The sequence below is a fragment of the Anabrus simplex genome, chromosome 1 (assembly GCF_040414725.1).
Source record: "Anabrus simplex isolate iqAnaSimp1 chromosome 1, ASM4041472v1, whole genome shotgun sequence".
Classification (NCBI taxonomy): domain Eukaryota; kingdom Metazoa; phylum Arthropoda; class Insecta; order Orthoptera; family Tettigoniidae; genus Anabrus; species Anabrus simplex.
Genome location: NC_090265.1, coordinates 598,092,334 through 598,110,609, shown reverse-complemented (window position 1 = coordinate 598,110,609; position 18,276 = coordinate 598,092,334). Strand labels below are relative to the sequence as shown.

Genomic DNA, 18,276 nt, shown 5'->3' with positions numbered 1-18,276 from the left:
CATTAATAAAAACATGTTAATGGAACATTGTCAATGATTATACTAAAACTATCTTGTCAGAGACTACTTCCATTAAAAATACGTAGTCTAATTAAAATCGTTCAATAAAATTGTCAGTGGATAACCAATGTGATAATGACGTAATGCCAACAAAATGAGGGCGTGAACATTAGCACAAAAATGTATGTCATATATACAACATGTTCAAGGCCGCTGCTAAAGTCACAAGCGTGAAGGTACTAAAACATTCAAAGGTAGATGTACATAAAGGCGAAACTGAAGCATCAGTTGAATTATTGTAGAAGAAGTGGCCCTTTGTACCGGTAGGAAATATTGTCAGAGACCTTTTTCAGAAATGTCTGTAGATGGTGGGATAATGTTCACTGCAAGAGAAGGAAAGGAAGTATTAAGATGGTGAACGCAAGGAGAGAATTCTTTTTACATTACTTAGAATACTGTAGATGAAGACTTGCGTGTTTGTTGAAAGTTGTTACTTGTTATCTACCGTTGAATTGGTAGCCACCCTTCTGTTGGCTCCGAGTCTCGTATTGTAACTGTGCTGCAGAGGCGGTAGTGAACTCGGAAGGGAAGGAATGGGGGAGTGTGGAATGGAGGAGAGGATGGGTGGAGTTAACTGTGACGAGGCTGACAAAGGGGCGGAGTTATCAGTTTTGTTGGAAGTAGGCCTAACATCCGTAGTTATGGGTGGAGTATTAAGAGTATGAAGAATTCAATATATTAGGTATCCTAAATTTATTTGAACTAACTGTCTTTAATAATTTAGGCGTTAATTCATGTAACATGCTTTTACTGTCCGTGATGTCATTAAGATTTTGTTCCTTATTATACGTCTGGTCTAAATATATATATATAAACTTTCTAGTTCGTTCAACATTCTTCCTTTTTCTATAATTCTGATTATCGCTAGGTCTTTCTCTATGGATTCAAATCGGTGACCAGTCTCCCTCATATGCAAACTCATTGCTGAGTATTTTCTATGTTTTTCTGCATTAACATGTTCCATGTATCTTGTTGTAAAGCTGCTGACAAAGGGAATTGTCCTTCTCCATGACAATGCAAGACCTCACACTGCAGGTCAGACCCGCGATTTATTGGACAGTTTTGGCTGGGAAGTTTTAGACCACCCACCCTACAGTCCTGATCTTGCGCCCAGCGATTACCATCTGTTCCTCCACCTCAAACATCACCTCAGTGGCAACCATTACAATGATTACGATGACGTGAAAACGGCAAAAATGTCAAAAACATATCAGATGTGAAAACGGCAGTGAACTCTTGGTTATCGGAGCAGGCGGCAAGTTTCTATGAAGAGGGTATTTTTAAAATGGTTATGAGGTATGGTAAGTGTTTGAACAAACTTGGCAACTATGTCGAAAAATGGAGTGAAGTATGTACTTTCTGAAAATAACTTTACTTTTTTGAAATAACCTTTCGTTGTGTACTTATTTTCAAACGGACCTTACTTAAAAAACACGCCTCGTACATATTGAATAGTGTTGGAGAGAGGCTGCATCCCTGACGTACACCTTGATTAATTAATATTTCTTCCATTAGTTTGTATCCTAGATCTAACATAACTCTCGTCCTTTTGTACAGACTTTGGACAACTTGAATACGATGTTTAGGGTATCCATTTTTTATCATTATATTCCATAACTGTTCCCTATCTGCCCTAACAAAAGCCTTTTCATAGTCTACAAAAGTGACATAAGTATTCAAGTTAAATTTAAATTCTCTTCTCTTCTCCAGTATCTGTTTGAGGCTAAATATATTATCTGTACAGGATCTGCCTTTTCTAAATCTACATTGTTCTTCCAATAAGAGATTGTGTGCAATGATTTTAAGTCTATTGTTTATTATTTTAGCATATATTTTATAGCCAACATTTAATAAACTTATTCCTTGATAGTTACTGCAAAAACTTTGATTTCCTTTCTTGAAAAGTGATATTATTTCTTTTCCAACAAAGATTAATTAAATATAACAATCTAAATTTGAGAATGATCCCACCATATTTGAACAACTCCATATTTGTATTGTCTAACCCTGGTGCTTTTCTATTTTTGAATGATTTCAGAATAGTATTAAGTTCTTTTGTATCTATTAGGTCAATTCCTTCAACGTCGTTATCTATATCTTGATCTTCCTGACTCTCTCCATATTCTCTGTTGTGCTACAATTATTTGACTGTGTAGAGATGAGAAGATTGCAAGAATCAGGAATGTGGCCTGCAAGCACGAACTTCCTGTTCTGCCCAGACAGATCGGCTCTTATCTGCTACACGAAAACATTGACTCACAGTTTGCTGGATTACAAGTGACAAGAGCGAAGAGCTGCCAGTAGAAATTAATATAAAGTCACCTGGGCAGTAGCGGAGTTGCTATGGTAACCATTGCGTCACTGGCTCTGCTGGTGAAAACCCCTTCGCCCCGTACCTCACCGGGCATTTGCATTTTTCTGATCTCCCAACAATAGTGTTGTATCCATGATTCTTCTCCGATTACATTTATATCAGCAGTTTCTCTTTCATCAATGTTGAGGTGCTTCATTAACTTATACACCATCTCTTGCCTACCATGGATATCATCTTCTATTGAGTTTATTAACCTATCCCATGATTCTTGCTTGAGTTTTCTCGTTAGTGACTTGACCTTGTTCCTGCTGTTTTTATATTCTTTCTCATTTTGTGGGGTGCGATGCTGTATTATTTTCAAGTATAATATTTATGTTTGCTTGACAGCTTCTGAAATTTATATTTTAAGCCCAGTTTTCTCCTAAATTTATTCATTCCAATGGTTTAATCTGCTGCCCTCTGAATTGCTAAGGTTATTCTTTGTTAATATCAGTACTTGTCGGAATCTGAACTAAATACTGTTGCAGCCGATTTTGATATAAGTATTTTATTCCATCATCCTGTAGTAAATATACCTTATAGATTTCTTGGTTTCTGTGTATATTTCTATTCAGCCTTTTCCTCCATTTAGCGAGAATTCCGATTTTTGCAATGACCAGATAATGATCTGTGTATAAATCGCTGCCTCTATGTACTCTGACATCTGTTAGATCTGGGCCTAACTTTTTATTGACCATTATATATTGTCATTAATGCTTTCACGGCCCGTACTTAAAGACATGATACTGTATAGGCTTTTAGGCTTATGCCGTGTCAAGAAAATAAGGTGAAATTCTTAACGTTTCACAGTGAACTGTGTTCTGCGTCCTCAGAAGAAATCTCGACTGTCCACAAGAAAGGCTTCTTAAACGATGACACTTTAAATTTGGACGTTACAATAGAAGTGGAAAAAGGGTATGGTCATTCGCCAACAGATGGCCCCCAGGACGTGGCAACGCTAGCGTTCGAAGCGGAAGCTGACCGATCCATCACAATCAGTCTAAACGGTTCTCATAATGTATTTGCGTAACACAGGACATTGGCAGGTGTGTGGCATAGACACAAGCCTGGAATGAAACATCTGGCGACGAGGAACGTACGAATTTGGAAAACACTGAGACGAAATAACAATAGTGAAGGGACCAGGAAGGGAACTACCTACGTAAATTCTTAATGGCTGGCAACCAGGTACTACTTAATTGATAGCCGGTGTCTGTTGAAATTGTTAGGATTTCTACGTATTTCCACAGCTTCCCGTATAATCCTGGATCTGTAGTGTCTACTGTGGGTAAGAGCTCGATCATCTTGGAACACATCATGACCCGACGATAGAGCGTGCTCAGCTATTGCCGATTTGTCTGGTTGGTTGAGACGAATATTACGTTCATGTTCTTTGATACAGGTACCAATGGACCGACATGTTTGGCCGATGTATACCTTACCGCAAGTACAGGGAATTTCGTATACCCCAGGATGTAAAAGTGGGGACAATTTGTCCTTGGTTTTACTCAGACTGTGAGCAATTTTAGTGGCGGTGCCAAACACGGTTTTTATATTGTGTTTGCGGAGGACCTTGGCAATTCGATCTGTGGTGTTGTGAATGTAAGGCAAGTAGGCAGTTCCCTTCACTTCCTCCTTCTGTGAGCTTTGCTTGGTCGTTTCTCTGGGATGTAGGGCTCTATGAATCTGCAAATCACTGTAACCGTTACCCTTGAACGTGACTGAGCGTGTCCATCTCCACCTGGATATGTGATGGCTCAGGAGAGCTCTGAAGGAACTTAGAGATGATTCTGAACTGACCATTCTCTCAGCTGATAAGGGTAATGCAACAGTGGTTATGGACACTGACGAGTATAAGAACAAGATCTTGGCTATATTGTTAGAGCCTGTTTACAGACTGAGCTCACATGATCCCACAACTCGTGTGTCCAACGCCACCGTGAAGCTCTTAAGGCAATCTTCAATTCCAAAAGAGGAGGCTAAACATCTGTCCCCGGGGGATGTAGTGCCACCTAGATTAAATGGACTGCCTAACATCCATAAAAAAGATGTTCCCCTCAGACCTATTGTTAGTGCGATAGGTTCTCCTATGTATGCTCTAACTAAAAACCTAAGCAAATTGCTTCAGCCACACATAGGACGTACTGAATCATACGTCAGGGACTCTTGGTATTTCGTCAACAAGCTGTCGACCATAATCCTTCAACTTATGCACTTTTGGTGAGTTTCAATGTGGAGTCCTTGTTCACTAAAGTGCCGATTGACTCGGTCATGTCTCTCATTGAACACCTGTTCCCTGAGGACATTACCAAGCTATCTTACCACTGCATGACGTCCAGCTATTTCTTGCGGGGTGGGAATTTTTACGAACAGACGGACAGAGTGGCTAATTTCTTTACGGAGCATTTTGAGGAGGAGGCTATTGCTTCGGCGCCCGTCAAACCTATGATATGGTGAAGGTATGTTGATGATGCATTTGTGGTCTGGACAGAAGGTCCTGAGAAACTTCCATCTATTCCTAAACCACCTAAATCAAAAACATCCGTCAATAAAATTCACTATGGAGATGGACTTATGTCTTCCTTTCTTGGATGTTCTGTAAGAAAGAAACCGGACGGCTCCCTAGGACATACCGTCTATCGTAAGCCTACACACACAAATCGCTATTTTCATGCAGATTCTCACCACCATCCAGCACAAAAACAAGGCATTCTCACGACACTCGCCAATAGGGCGATACGAATTTGTGAGCCATCAAATATGCAGGTGGGATGGACACATTCAAAGTCGCGTTCAAGGGTAATCGTTACAGCGATTTGCAGATTCATAGAGCCCTACATCTCGGAGAAACGACCAAGCAAATCTCACAGAAGGAAGAAGTGAAGGGAACTGCCCACTTGCCTTACATTCACAACACCACAGATCGAAATGCCAAGGTCCTCCGCAAACACAATATAAAAACAGTGTTTGGCACTGCCACTAAAATTGCTCACAGTCTGAGTAAAACCAAGGACAAATTGTTCCCACTTTTACATCCTGGGGTATACAAAATTCCCTGTACTTGCGGTAAGGTATACAATATAAAAACAGTGTTTCGCACCGCCACTAAAATAAGTTTCGATACCTTTGATAGTATCAACCTTCCTGCCATTCGTAAATCTCTAGCAGTACAGTACCGGATTCGAACTCAAGACTCCCGAGAAGAGCAGCTAATTGTGCTAACCATTATGCCGGCGGTACATTACCGTATAGTCTCAAATACCACCCGCACTGGGGTTTTTTTTCCGAAAATATCGCTTCCATAATTGGGTGCAGGTCTTGTTTAAAATTTTGGGAATTTATCTTTCCGAATGCACGTAAATCGGGCATCACCGCCGGCACGGCTTGGCAACAATGCTATCTCTGCTCTCAATATACGCTACTTCCGTGCTTGGCGTCAGTCTCATGCATGTTTTCAGAGTATCAACACGAATTCCACAAAGCGTTTAAGATCTTTTACTGTGAGTGAGAAACTGAAAGTAATTCAGGAAGCCGAAATTATTGGAAATCGTGCCGCCGGCAGGAAATACGATATTGACGAGTCGTGTATTTGCAATTGGAGAAAGAAGAAAAATGTGCTATTAACATGTAGTGGTGATCATAGAGCTTTTCGTGGACTGAGTGTACAGTTTCCAGAAATTGAAAAAAAACTTTATAAATATGTGACAGAAAGGCGGGAATTGGGATGTGGTGTGTCAACCGAAATGGGTCAGCTAAAGCATTAGAGATCGCAAAGGAACTTTCATCGGAATGGTTTAATGCAAGTCAAGGATGGGTTTGTAATCTTTATAAAAGAAATGAGTTGAGCATTCGAAGGCGTACCTCAATTTCACAGCATCTTCCTGGTGCCTACAATGAGAAGTTATTGTCGTTTCAGCGTCACATAATTTAGTTGCGAAAGGAAAATGCATATTTGCTTTCCCAAATTGGCAACGCAGATCAGACGCCAGTCTCCTTTGAAATGCCAGTGGACAGGACTGTGAATCTTAACCTTTTGCACTCCTATGTCGAGTGTGGTTCGACATTAAAATATTAGAGTTGTGCTCCAATGTCGAGCTCCACTCGACATGACAATATCTCGTACTTCAGCGCTCGTATGACGACTGTGCCGTGTTCTGGTATTGTAGAGCTATCTAATGGTCTCTGAGAGAACACGTTTTCCTATTTACAATCGTTCGCGGGAATCATGGAAACTTTTTTAAGCTCTGTTATTCTCGAGTGTTTGTGCAAGTTCACACATGTTGTTGTTTGAATGTAAACATGGCTTCTACTTCGTCTTCACTCAAGGAACTGGATATTTTAGAACAGTTAGTGGACAGTGATAGTGACGATGATGAACCAACAACTGACTTGGATGATTTATTAGTGAATAATGTAAGTGAAAGTGAACAAAGTGATATTGATAATGAAACCGGAGGTGGTGATGCTCCTCCATACCCATGGCGCGAGTGGAAAGCTGGCGATCCTGATTTACCTGCATTCTCATTCAATGAAACAATTTGTGGATACAAAGCATCAGGTAGGAACAATCCCTCAACACCTTACGGATTTTATCAACTTATTTTTAGTGACGAGTTATTCAAGCAAATTCCCGACGAGACCAACAGATATGCTAAAGTCAAAATTCAGAAAGTGACACCACTTACAAGGCATTCGGCTTGGTGGGGTTGGACTGATGTTACTGTAAACGAAATGAAGGGTTTCCATGGAGTTTTACTGAATATGGCAATGCAGAAAAACAACAGAATGCAGGATTTCTTTTCAAGAGGTTGGTTAGAATCATCCAGTTTTTTTGTAGACTGTTTTAGCCGCAAAAGATTTTTTCAGATATTCTGAGTTCTGCATGTTTCTGCTCCAGATTCAGCAATCCATTTGAATCCTCAAGTTAGATCTCGAATTAGCAAAGTCAAGTACGTTTTGGACTATATCAGTGTTCCTGGAAGTTTATGCACCACATAAATATCTAGCAGCTGATGAATCAACAGTGTCTTTCAGAGGCCGTGTGTTATTCAAGATGCAGAAGCCTACTAAATGGGGACTCAGAGTTTACGTAATATGTAGTCTTATCCCTTACTATGGTTCTGCAACTAAAGAATCTTTGATTCGACCGGACTTGGCTTTCACAGAAAGAATCGTGCTTCAGTTAGTTGCTAATGTTACAAATGCAACAGGTCAGTTTGGGTACCATGTCTACACTGATCATCTCTATACAGGTGTTACTCTGGCTGATGAATTACTGAAGCAAAAGATCCATATCACTGGAACAATTCAACCAAATCGCAAGCACTTGCCAAATGGGATCCGGAAGAAAAATCTGCGCCTAAAGAAGCAGAAAGACAAGTGCTTACGCACAGACACAATGATGGTTCTGGAATGGCATGACAAGCGCACAGTACTGATACCTTCAACATCTGGAAACAATTCAACCTCAGTTATTGTCAGAAAAAAGAGAAACTGTGTTGAACAATAAGAGAAACCAAACGTATTGTTGACTTCAGATCACATATGGGAGGCGTTGATCCCTCGGACCACTACACATCAAGCTATGCTTTTGTACTGAAAAGCTTGAAATGGTGGCGGAAATTGTACTTCTGGCTATTGGAAGTGGCAATAGTCAACAGCTTTTTGCTCTATAAAGATTACTGCACCACGAATCGCATGGAGATTCCGTCACAGAAAACCTTCCGAAAACAGTGATCAGCAAGTTGGTTGGCAAAGTACGCAACAAAGGTCAAAAGCGAGGAAGACCATCTACTTCTGATGTTGAAGAACGTTTAATGGTAAACTGCACATCATCAACAAGCTGCCTGGAAAACAACATAAAGACTGTGCTGTCTGTTCTAACAGGAGCAAGAAAGGTGGTAGAAAGGAAACAGTTTACTACTGCAAAACATGTTCGAGAAAACCCGGTCTCCACCCAGAAAACTGTTTTAAAAAGTAACACACAGTGAAAACCTACAAGGATTAATTGTAAATATATTCATGTAACATACTTACATTTTGTGTTAGATTCTTTTGCATTGTTCATATCCTACAGCTGTTCATAGTGCAGAAATTAATTAGGAGTGGAGCAGGAAGCATACGCTAAGGGTAATGGAGTTCAAAAGCTTAAGGGTGCGAAAAGTGTTACCATTAGAACAGGTGGTAATGAAAAACAAACGGTGTATGGTAATGTTGTGTATTCTCGCCGACGGAACCAAACTGCCGCTGTACTTGTTCTCAAGCGAAAGACACTTCCTAAAAATCTACCCGCTGGTGTAATCGTCAGATCGCAAACTCCGGCTAGATGGACAGTTCACTTTTGGAAGACTGGGTAAAGTGTGTCTGGAAACGTCGCCCTGGTGCATTACTGGGACAAACGAGCTTGCTTGTTCTCGACAGTTACCGCGGCCACACAACAGATGCAGTGAAGAAACATATCAAGGATGGGAAAACCGACCTAGCAGTCATTCTGGGCGGGATGACAAAACAGCCTTGAAACAGCTCTATACAGAATGGATGGCAGCTGATAATCACACACTGACGCCAACTGGGCGCATTCAGTGCCCGGAAGTTCAGCTGCTGTGTTCGTGGATTTTGATGGCATGGAATCGTATCCCTGGAGACCTCATACGGAAGAGCTTCGGGAAATTTAGCATTTCTAATGCTATGGATGGCAGCGATGATGAGATTTTATGCGAAGGTGATGAAAGTTCCGAAGTTGGTACGGATGATGATGATGATGAATGCACTCGTTGGATACTGTTCTGAAAATGTTTGTTTACTTTTATTTGTATTTTCTAATCATTTGATGTGTGTTAGTAAAGATTGTAAATAATTTTGACTTCACTTTTCTTAAATTTTATTCTTTCAAAATAGGCCTAAGTGTGCGGGTCTTATACGGTGGCGGGTATTATTTGAGATTATACAGTAACTACAAAACACAGGCATATAGCATGACTGATGCGTACTTGCAATGCGCAGGTTAGACACGAAACTATCCACCTATTTGTGCAACGTCATCAGAGCTGCAGTACACCTACGCCATGGAGGCGGACATTTCTTAACTACGAAACACAGATGTACCGCATGACTTCGACATGAGTTTTCATTGTGTGGGTCTTACACAAATTTGTGCTTTGTCATCAGAGCTGCAATAAGACTTGTACTCGCTTCAAAGCAGAATCGTTGTTCTTCTCTGACAAATTAAATTGGGGATTGGGGGGGGGGCTTGCATGCAAGATTTTTTTTCATTTTCTTCATCTCGAAAAGCCGGGGGCGTCTAATATGCGAGTAAATATGGTATATAGTATTGATTAGGTGGGAACGTCAGAAAACGCTATAATTGTGAGCTGAGCTAGTCATCAGATTCATGCGCCAAAATACAACGCGCGACCACAGCTCGCCATATGATGCGAATCGGTTAATTTGTAACAGGGTGATTAATAGAGTCGTACCTTGTGGAGTGTGTGGGATGTTACGACGCCTGTTGATAATTTATTGCCCTCTGCCCAATTGTCTTGTTACAAACCGGAACTAACCAATCCAGACCATCAGTCTTTCCATTAGCCTGGTCTTGTAACTGGTTCCTAAGTTGACAGCCTCGTGTAGCCCGCAGTGACATCGTCCGAGATGTGTCAGGTTGAATTTCTAACCTCTGTTACATCGCTCGAGCCACGGAGTGTTGGATCTCAACCTATCATTCGTGAAGGGTCTACGGAAATTTTACCACAATGCAGGTTATCGCCATAATATCAACGTATATAATTAATTTGCAATAAGAAAACTAACCTTATAGGTTTAAAATTATTACAAGATGTAAAGTGAAACGACGAAATGGCATAAAAATCACACTGTTCATTTTCATTGCGTATATTGTGCTAGCAATTTTTTTTAACAAGTTGTTTTACGTCGCACCGACACAGATAAGTCTTATGGCGACAACGGGACAGGAATGACCTAGGAGTGGGAAGAAAGCGGCCGTGGCCTTAATTATGGTACCGGTACAGTCCCAGCATTTGCCTGGTGTGAAAATGGGAAACCACAGAAAACCATCTTCAGGGCTGCTGACAATGGGGTTCGAACCCACTATCTCCCGAATACTGGATGCAATATTCTTTGGTACAAGCGGGGTCTCGATCGGGTCAGAGATTGTGTTAGTGTATGTGCACGCACGCTAATTTTATTAGTTTGTTTTCACCCTATTTTTTGTTACCCGCATTTATAATTTTCCCGCATCCATCGTCAGTTTCCCCCTTCCCCCTGAAAAACAATGCACTGAAGTTTTACTGTACAATATTCCTAACCTGTTGCATACTTATTAAAAACAATGACTCAACAAAATATGAAAGATTTTCTGATGTGGTATTATGAATGCAACCATCTTATGATCCCAACTTCCCCGGTGCAATTTTTAAGAACGTAATGATCAAATTCCAGGAAAATTTGGAAAAAGGTAAAACTTCGGGATAGGGCCCAAGCCTAAACACATCATTTGAATAGGCGAATCACTGAAATCTTACTAATGCTGGGGACCCACCGGCCACCCTAAAAATTTATTCAGTATCATGTCACTCCCAGAATTCATCACAGATTTCATTACCAACCAGCAAACAATAAAAATACCTGAACAATATCTTTGCTATTAGGTCAATGGTCAGGCATGAAATTGCCCCCTGCTCTACGGACGCACAGTCCTTTCAAGAGACTCTATACTAAGCACTTCTGACATGTAGGATCAATGGGTTTTGTCACTAGCTACAAGACTTTGCCCTCTCTCCAAGAATTTTCATCACAAGTTTGTAGAACTCAGTGAGGAAGTCTTCTGCACCACATGTGTGCCACTGCAATGCGCTCTCACAGTCCTAGCCTATGACTAATACTCAAGTTCTACCTCAAGATGTCAATAAAAACTGATGATAGTCACTTACTGAATGTTTATTCCATCAACAAGTCTACTCCGAGTCTGCTTTAACTCATCTTCATAATTGCCGACCTCTTCGTCTTCATCACTGTACGAGTTTTCAACTTCCTGCATTCTGAAAACATTTCAAACAGAACACTAAAAATACCATATGTCTACAGTTGTTAAAACAGGCAGATTCTCCTGATATATTCTAAAGGAAACTTCAAACAGAGACTGGGTAGTTTACTATTAAACAAACAAGTTTAGGCATTATCAGTAATGAAACCTTTTGAGAAATATAAGGGGTAGTACTACCATTGAGCAATCACAGGTGAAAAGGCATATGACTTAAAACGGTATCTGAAGTAGCGTAGAGGAGAGATCCTTCCTTTCTCATTGCCAGAGACCTGCCAACCCACCTCTAGAGTACTCTTACTTATAGACTATAGAAGAATTAAAAGTGAGACTGTGTACATTTCCTGCATTCCTACTGACTGGCCTAAGTCAGCTGTGATGACTTCTATTGTCTCCAATAGAGGTTGCATAATGTGTGGCCTCTGGGCTACACATTTAAAAGAAAACCGTGCAATTTGAATTTGTGCTAGATAACCTTACTTTTTGTCACTTTGTAATTTTGCCACAATTTAGCTGGATTCCAGGGGATGCCAGAGGCCTGTTGGCTGCTTTGCAGCGCTAATCCCCTTTGCTTGCCTCCAGACCATATCCTAACCTAGCCAGATAAATGGTCTTCTCTCCCTTTAACTCTCCAACGTTGGCAACCCTTGTTTATTACAAGAGACGACAGCCAAGCTGCGCCATGTTGGATCTCTAACCTATTTTTGCAAATGCTGAATGATAGTTACCATATAAGGTACTGGAAAAATTGCATCCACAGCTTTCTACCTATATTATATTTTCACTCTTCTTAACATGACTAGTATAGAAAGACCGTTACCCTTCAGCTCACTCTCTTCACCATACGAAGAATAGGCCTAGAACAGAGTAAAAATTTGATTGATGGGGTGAAAATTCCTTTTGAGGATCAAAGCAGAAGAAATTACTATAGTAGGAACATATATTACTCCGTTGAAAAAAGTGGAAGACACTGTCGAGCAAATAGCCAAAATTCTAGCATTTACTGACAAGGACAAAAACGTAATACTAGCTGGAGATTTCAACTGTCGTCTTGATAAACAGAATAGCAAAACAGATATCGTATTAGAAATGCTGCTCACGGAAGGATACCGTCTAATCAATAAAAGTGAAGAGGTCACCTACTTGGCGCCAAACGGTTCCAGTACCATTGATTTAGGGCCGAATTCATAGACAGCACTTATACATAAGTGCCCCTTATAAGCCAAGTTTCATTTCATATTGCCTACTTAAGAGTCCCACTTACTGCTATAAGTGGACCTCCCACACACACTTAATTGACTCACTTATGTTGCAGCAAGATGGAGGATAATGATTTTGCTGAATATGTTGCATTTCATTCACAGAATACTTTCCGTGCACACAGTAGAGATGGAAAATCCTCTCGAAATGTAATGTGAGCAACAATTTAAGGAAGGTTTCGTTTCAGTAAAGTGAGAGTTATGAATATTCTTGTTCCTTTGATTGAGAGAGTGAACATAACCTCTAGAGGACCCACTATCTCACCATGAATGAAGATATTGTTTTAAGATTTTATGCCACCTGTTAATTTCAGGTTATTGTTATTATTGTTGTTATTATTATCATAACCATAATCATTACCGGTATTTCGCTTAATTAACAGGAAATGTGTTACAAGCTGATAAGTTATCAAGACTGTAGGCCTATAGAATAGTAAAGAACTATATTGAGTTACAAGAAAAATGAACGTGTTGCACTACTACCATTTCTTTTAAGGTTGATTTGTGCTAATTATATCAGGTTAGTCAACCAATTGTCTGCCAGATTATATAAAATGTTTCTGAAATTATGGCATCGCACATCAAAACATACTATTTACATTTTATTGGGGAAGTAATTAAGCCTATTACAACGTAACGGCTATGGTATATTTGTCAAATCATTAAAAGCGTTGTAAGGATAGATATTGTACATTTGGATGAATATGTGTATAGGTTCGAGTACCTGGATAACTATAAACATATTATATTAAAAATAAAATAAGACTCTGGGCATTTTCGTAGTTTGCATTTTCCACAACAAGTTTTTCCCACGTCATTCACATTCTGATAAGAAACTGTGTCAGTCTGCTTGTTCTACATTATGGGCATGTACTTCGATACAAGTTCATGCAGGTGCCGTCTCACCTCGCTGTTTTGTTATCCATTCTGATAACCAAATACAATATAGACGATCTTTTAACCTCAAAAATTTCTCCGATAAACAAGACACAATAGATCATCCCACTATTCGGTAGCCAGAACTACACGATCCAGGAAGCATGGGCATAAAATACAGCATTGCCACATCTCCAGTGAAACTTACTGTATCACTGAGTGTGCTCTTTAAGTGCTTTCTATGAAATGTAAACTCATATAAGTGAATACTTATTATAAGTGATCCCTTATTACTTAAGAGTTCCACTTATGTATAAGTGCTGACTATGCATTCGGCCCTTAATCTTCTACCGAGGAAGAAATATTAAATTGATAGGACATCAGATTAGGAGAAATCAAGGTATTGCCGCACAAAGGAAACATCTACCAGTATCGGCAAATTTCTTAATCAGACAAGAGGTCCCACATGAAACAGAGAATATACACATAAGATCAAGAAGTATAGACGAAAACAAACTCAGGGAAAACACCCAAAGGATAGAAGAGACTCATCAGCTCATTGAGGAAGGTAATCTCAAAACAACTCTAGGTTACAAGTAACAATTCTCATTATTGTTCCGTATTGAAGATGACGTTAGGCATAGATATCACGGATAATTCAATAAAAAACCACCTATTCAATACTTTCCACGTTTAATGTGGTTATTATCTACATGATTTTATGTAGACTTATTTAGGTCAGGTACATGTTTCACCCATTATTTTGGACATCTTCAGCCTGCATACAACCTTTAGGTCAAGGTTTGGGACCTTTTTAACCAATATAAACATACCAATATATACAATATATACATACATTAATGAACTCTTAAAACGGGTAACATAAGTTAATACAGTTAAGTTTTTTGGTCCTAATCTATCTAATTTGAAAAATGTCCAAAACTAAAATGGATCTTCTTTTTGGTAAAGAGGATTACATACCGGGGTTTATGTGACCCCTATATCAAATCATGTTCTTGACGTACCATATCTGTTGACAGGATGTGTCGTCAACGACAAGTGGAGATTTGAACTACATAAAATCATGTAGATAATAACCACATTAAACGTGGAAAGTATTGAATAGGTGGTTTTTTATTAAATTATCCTTGATATCTATGCCTAACAACTCTAGGTGTAATCAATGGAATAATAAGGGATTCCTTGTTCCACAAGAAACCTCGGAAGTCCAAAGAATGGTTTGATGTAGAATGCTACATAGAAAGAAGAAAAACGCTTAACTTACTACATATAGCCAGAAGACGTAAAACTGTAACCACCTTACAAGCTTACGCAATACAACGAAGACGTTATAAACAATTATTGAAAACGAAAAGGAACAACTATACCGAAATGCAGGCACAACAGAAAGCTCAAGAAGCTTGAAGAGATCCTTCTGTGGCTTTAAAGAGGAAAAGGGTGAATCCATCGAATCAAATATGAATAAATGGGAAAACCACTTTAATAATGTATTAAATACAGGAGGACGAACATTAGCACTAGATGTCTCAAAATGTAGTTCGACAAAAAATCTAGAAATAACAATAGATGAAGTGACGAAAAAAATTCAAGACACTAAAAAATACAAAGCAGCCAGTCCGGATGGAATTTACAACGAGAATCTAAAAGACACTCTACAATTGCTAGCACCTTATTGGACCAAGCTATTCAATAAATGTTTAGAAACAGGTAGAATCCCGGAGAGCTGGAGGACATCCCACATAAAAATGTTATATAAGGGAAAAGAAGAGCCTGATGATGAAAACTCGTATAGAGGGATAGCGTTAGAGAACATCATCATGAAAGTATATACAAAAATCATTAATCAAAAACTTAACGACCGGGCGAGTTGGCCGAGCGCGTAGAGGCGCGCGGCTGTGAGCTTGCATCCGGGAGATAGTAGGTTCGAATCCCACTATCGGCAGCCCTGAAGATGGTTTTCCGTGGTTTCCCATTTTCACACCAGGCAAATGCTGGGGCTGTACCTTAATTAAGGCCACGGCCGCTTCCTTCCAACTCCTAGCCCTTTCCCATCCCATCGTCGCCATAAGACCTATCCGTGTCGGTGCGACGTAAAGCCCCTAGCAAAAAAAAAAAAAAAAAAAAAACTTAACGAATTAATAGATGATCATCTCCCAGAGGAACAATTCGAGTTCAGGAAAGGCAGAGGAAATCTACAAGCTGTCGCTAATTTACTAGATGAGGTGCAAGAAGCACTTAGGCATCAAAAAGGAAAATTTTATGCTGTATTCATTGACTTCAGCAAGGCCTTTGACTTGCTCAACAGATCAAAATTAATGGAAAAATTAGACGGTATGATTGGAGCAGACAATGAATTTAAGATTGTAATAAATAATCTTCTAGCCTACAATAGTGTGAGAATAGATGATGGGGTATCACTCTCTTCCCATCACTCAAACAAACGGTGTGTTACAAGGAGACCCCATTAGCCCAACGCTTTTTAACGTAGCTACAACAGACATCACAAGAATAACAGATAATCTGTCGACAGTGCTTTATGCCTATGCAGATGACATGATAATAGGATCGAGAAAAAGAGAAGACCTTCAGATCGCAGTAGATAGATTACAGGAATGGGCCGAAACAAACGACTTCCAGGTTAACACGAACAAAACGGTCTGTATGGTTTTCAGAAAAGGAGGAAGAATAGCAGCAACAGATAGAATTTCATATGCAGGGGTAGACTTGACTACAGTAAATAAGTTTCGATACCTCGGCATCACTCTACAAACGTCAGGATCTTCATTCAAATACATGTAAGGGAAAGAGCAGCAGCAGCAATAAGAGGAATTTACAATATACAAGACCCATCCAAAATATCAATAGGCTCAGCAATGAAACTTTTTCATGCAAAGATACTACCCATTCTGACGTATGGCATAGATTTAATCTGGGACAAATGAAAAAGTGAAAGCTACCTTTCTGAAAAGAATATTAGGTATTTCTAAGACTTCTCCATCTAGATTAGCTTATGAATTAGCTCAGGAGTCTTTCCTTATCGAGGACCTTAGATATCTTTCTGTGCCATCGACACCTCAAGCCATTGGTCACCTAAATCTGAGGTTCAGCAAAAGAGAAGAAATCTGGCCAGAATTCTACGTGACGGATGCTATAACAAGAAGAGACTTGATGGGCCCAAATAAGAACATGCGCAGTGCTATCAACAGGCTGGTTGTACACGGATTTCATCATGAGCTATGTGTAAAAGAGATAACACGAACCAAGCGACGAATGCGTGTGCAAATTATGTGGGAAAATATGTGCACTGTACCACTTCAATCAGGGGCGGTTTCTCCATAAGGTTGCAGTTTGCGCTACCCCCATTAAATTTTTATGTTTATTTTAGGTCAAGTTTTATCATTTGGATTACTCAACTACTGTATTTTCATTCAACAGGACAAACCTTTCAAGAGCTTGAAAGAGCAAATATTGACTACAGGGTATTTTACAAGCCGGTACTCTTAGATGTTAACTGCAGGAGCCGAAAAGTTTGCAGCGGGAAGTCAACCTGTGGTAGGATGAAACCTGGGCTGCTCGAGGGGTGCGCGGGGCTGCTAGAAGTATGCTTTCAGGCTGCTAGAGGGGTGCGCGGGGAGAGGAAAAGATAGGCATGGCTTCTTATACATTGCTTGAATGGAGATTTATCAACCTGGCTCCTCCTACCATGGCCGACTGGATCCCTCGCTGCGCTAAGGAGCTAGTTAGAGCGAAGCATCAAATCGGCCGTGCTCCTACGTAACCAAGTACTAGCAAAGTCGCTAGAGACCGTTGCTGCTCAATGTGAGATTCTGTTATAGAACAGGAAGTGTCATCTAGCGATACCGCATGGAAGTTCATCTGCTGGATCACGGCCGGTTGGATCCCTCGCTGCGCTCCGTAAGGAGCTAGCTAGAGCTATTCGTCCTGGATAGAGCGACGCATCAAGTCGGCCATGGCTGGATATATAACTAATGGCTCTAAATTTGAAAATAAACACCGCCATTTCTTTCAGTATAGTCGTGAGCTTTGTTAGGTGCGTACAAGCTAAGTAGCTTATTGATTTCATTGTGTAAACATTCGTGCCAGCATGTGTGCTTTTATTATTGTGCGTTTTTATCAGTTAGTGGTATTTTGCCAGATCATGAATTCGGTGCTGTCTTTAATGTCTAGGCCATTTCCGCAACGGACTGCCGAGTAAAAATCCGAGGTGAAACGAATGGTAAGGCCCACGCAACGTTTAATTTTGAAACCAGGTAGGCTACATTACAAGAGGATATTTTTTCAATACCAGAATTAGGCTATCTCAAAGTGTTTTGTTTCAGTATGGTAAAAGAGTTTTTAAATGAAAAAATTTTAATGCGTTATAGTAATATTCCTGAAAATAGAAATGTAAAATGTTTGTTTTATTTTTAATAATAAAAAAGTATTGTTGATGTATCTAGATTTGAAAATTAGCCTGTAATCATATTATATCATTGGTAAAAATTGTGCACCACTGAACTTTTAAACCACCAGCCGCCACTGACTTCAATAAGTGTAGCAAAAGAGAAAAGACCTTACACGAATATAGTAAAGAGTAGAACAATTTATATATGGCCATTGGCTGCAATAAAACTTTGAGGTAATCACAT

At 39.8% G+C, this 18,276-nt stretch overlaps 1 protein-coding gene across 3 annotated transcripts in view; it reads right to left on the bottom strand.

The window, feature by feature from the left end:
• shu (shutdown) overlaps nucleotides 1-18,276 on the bottom strand; it is a 166,120-nt gene that overhangs the window by 145,480 nt on the left and 2,364 nt on the right. For all 3 annotated transcript variants that reach the window (XM_067135623.2, XM_067135622.2, XM_068225086.1), the window contains exon 2: nucleotides 11,362-11,469. In XM_067135623.2, coding sequence (XP_066991724.2) covers nucleotides 11,362-11,468 — 107 coding nt within the window. In that variant the 5' untranslated portion in view covers nucleotide 11,469. The remainder of the gene's footprint in view (nucleotides 1-11,361; nucleotides 11,470-18,276) is intronic.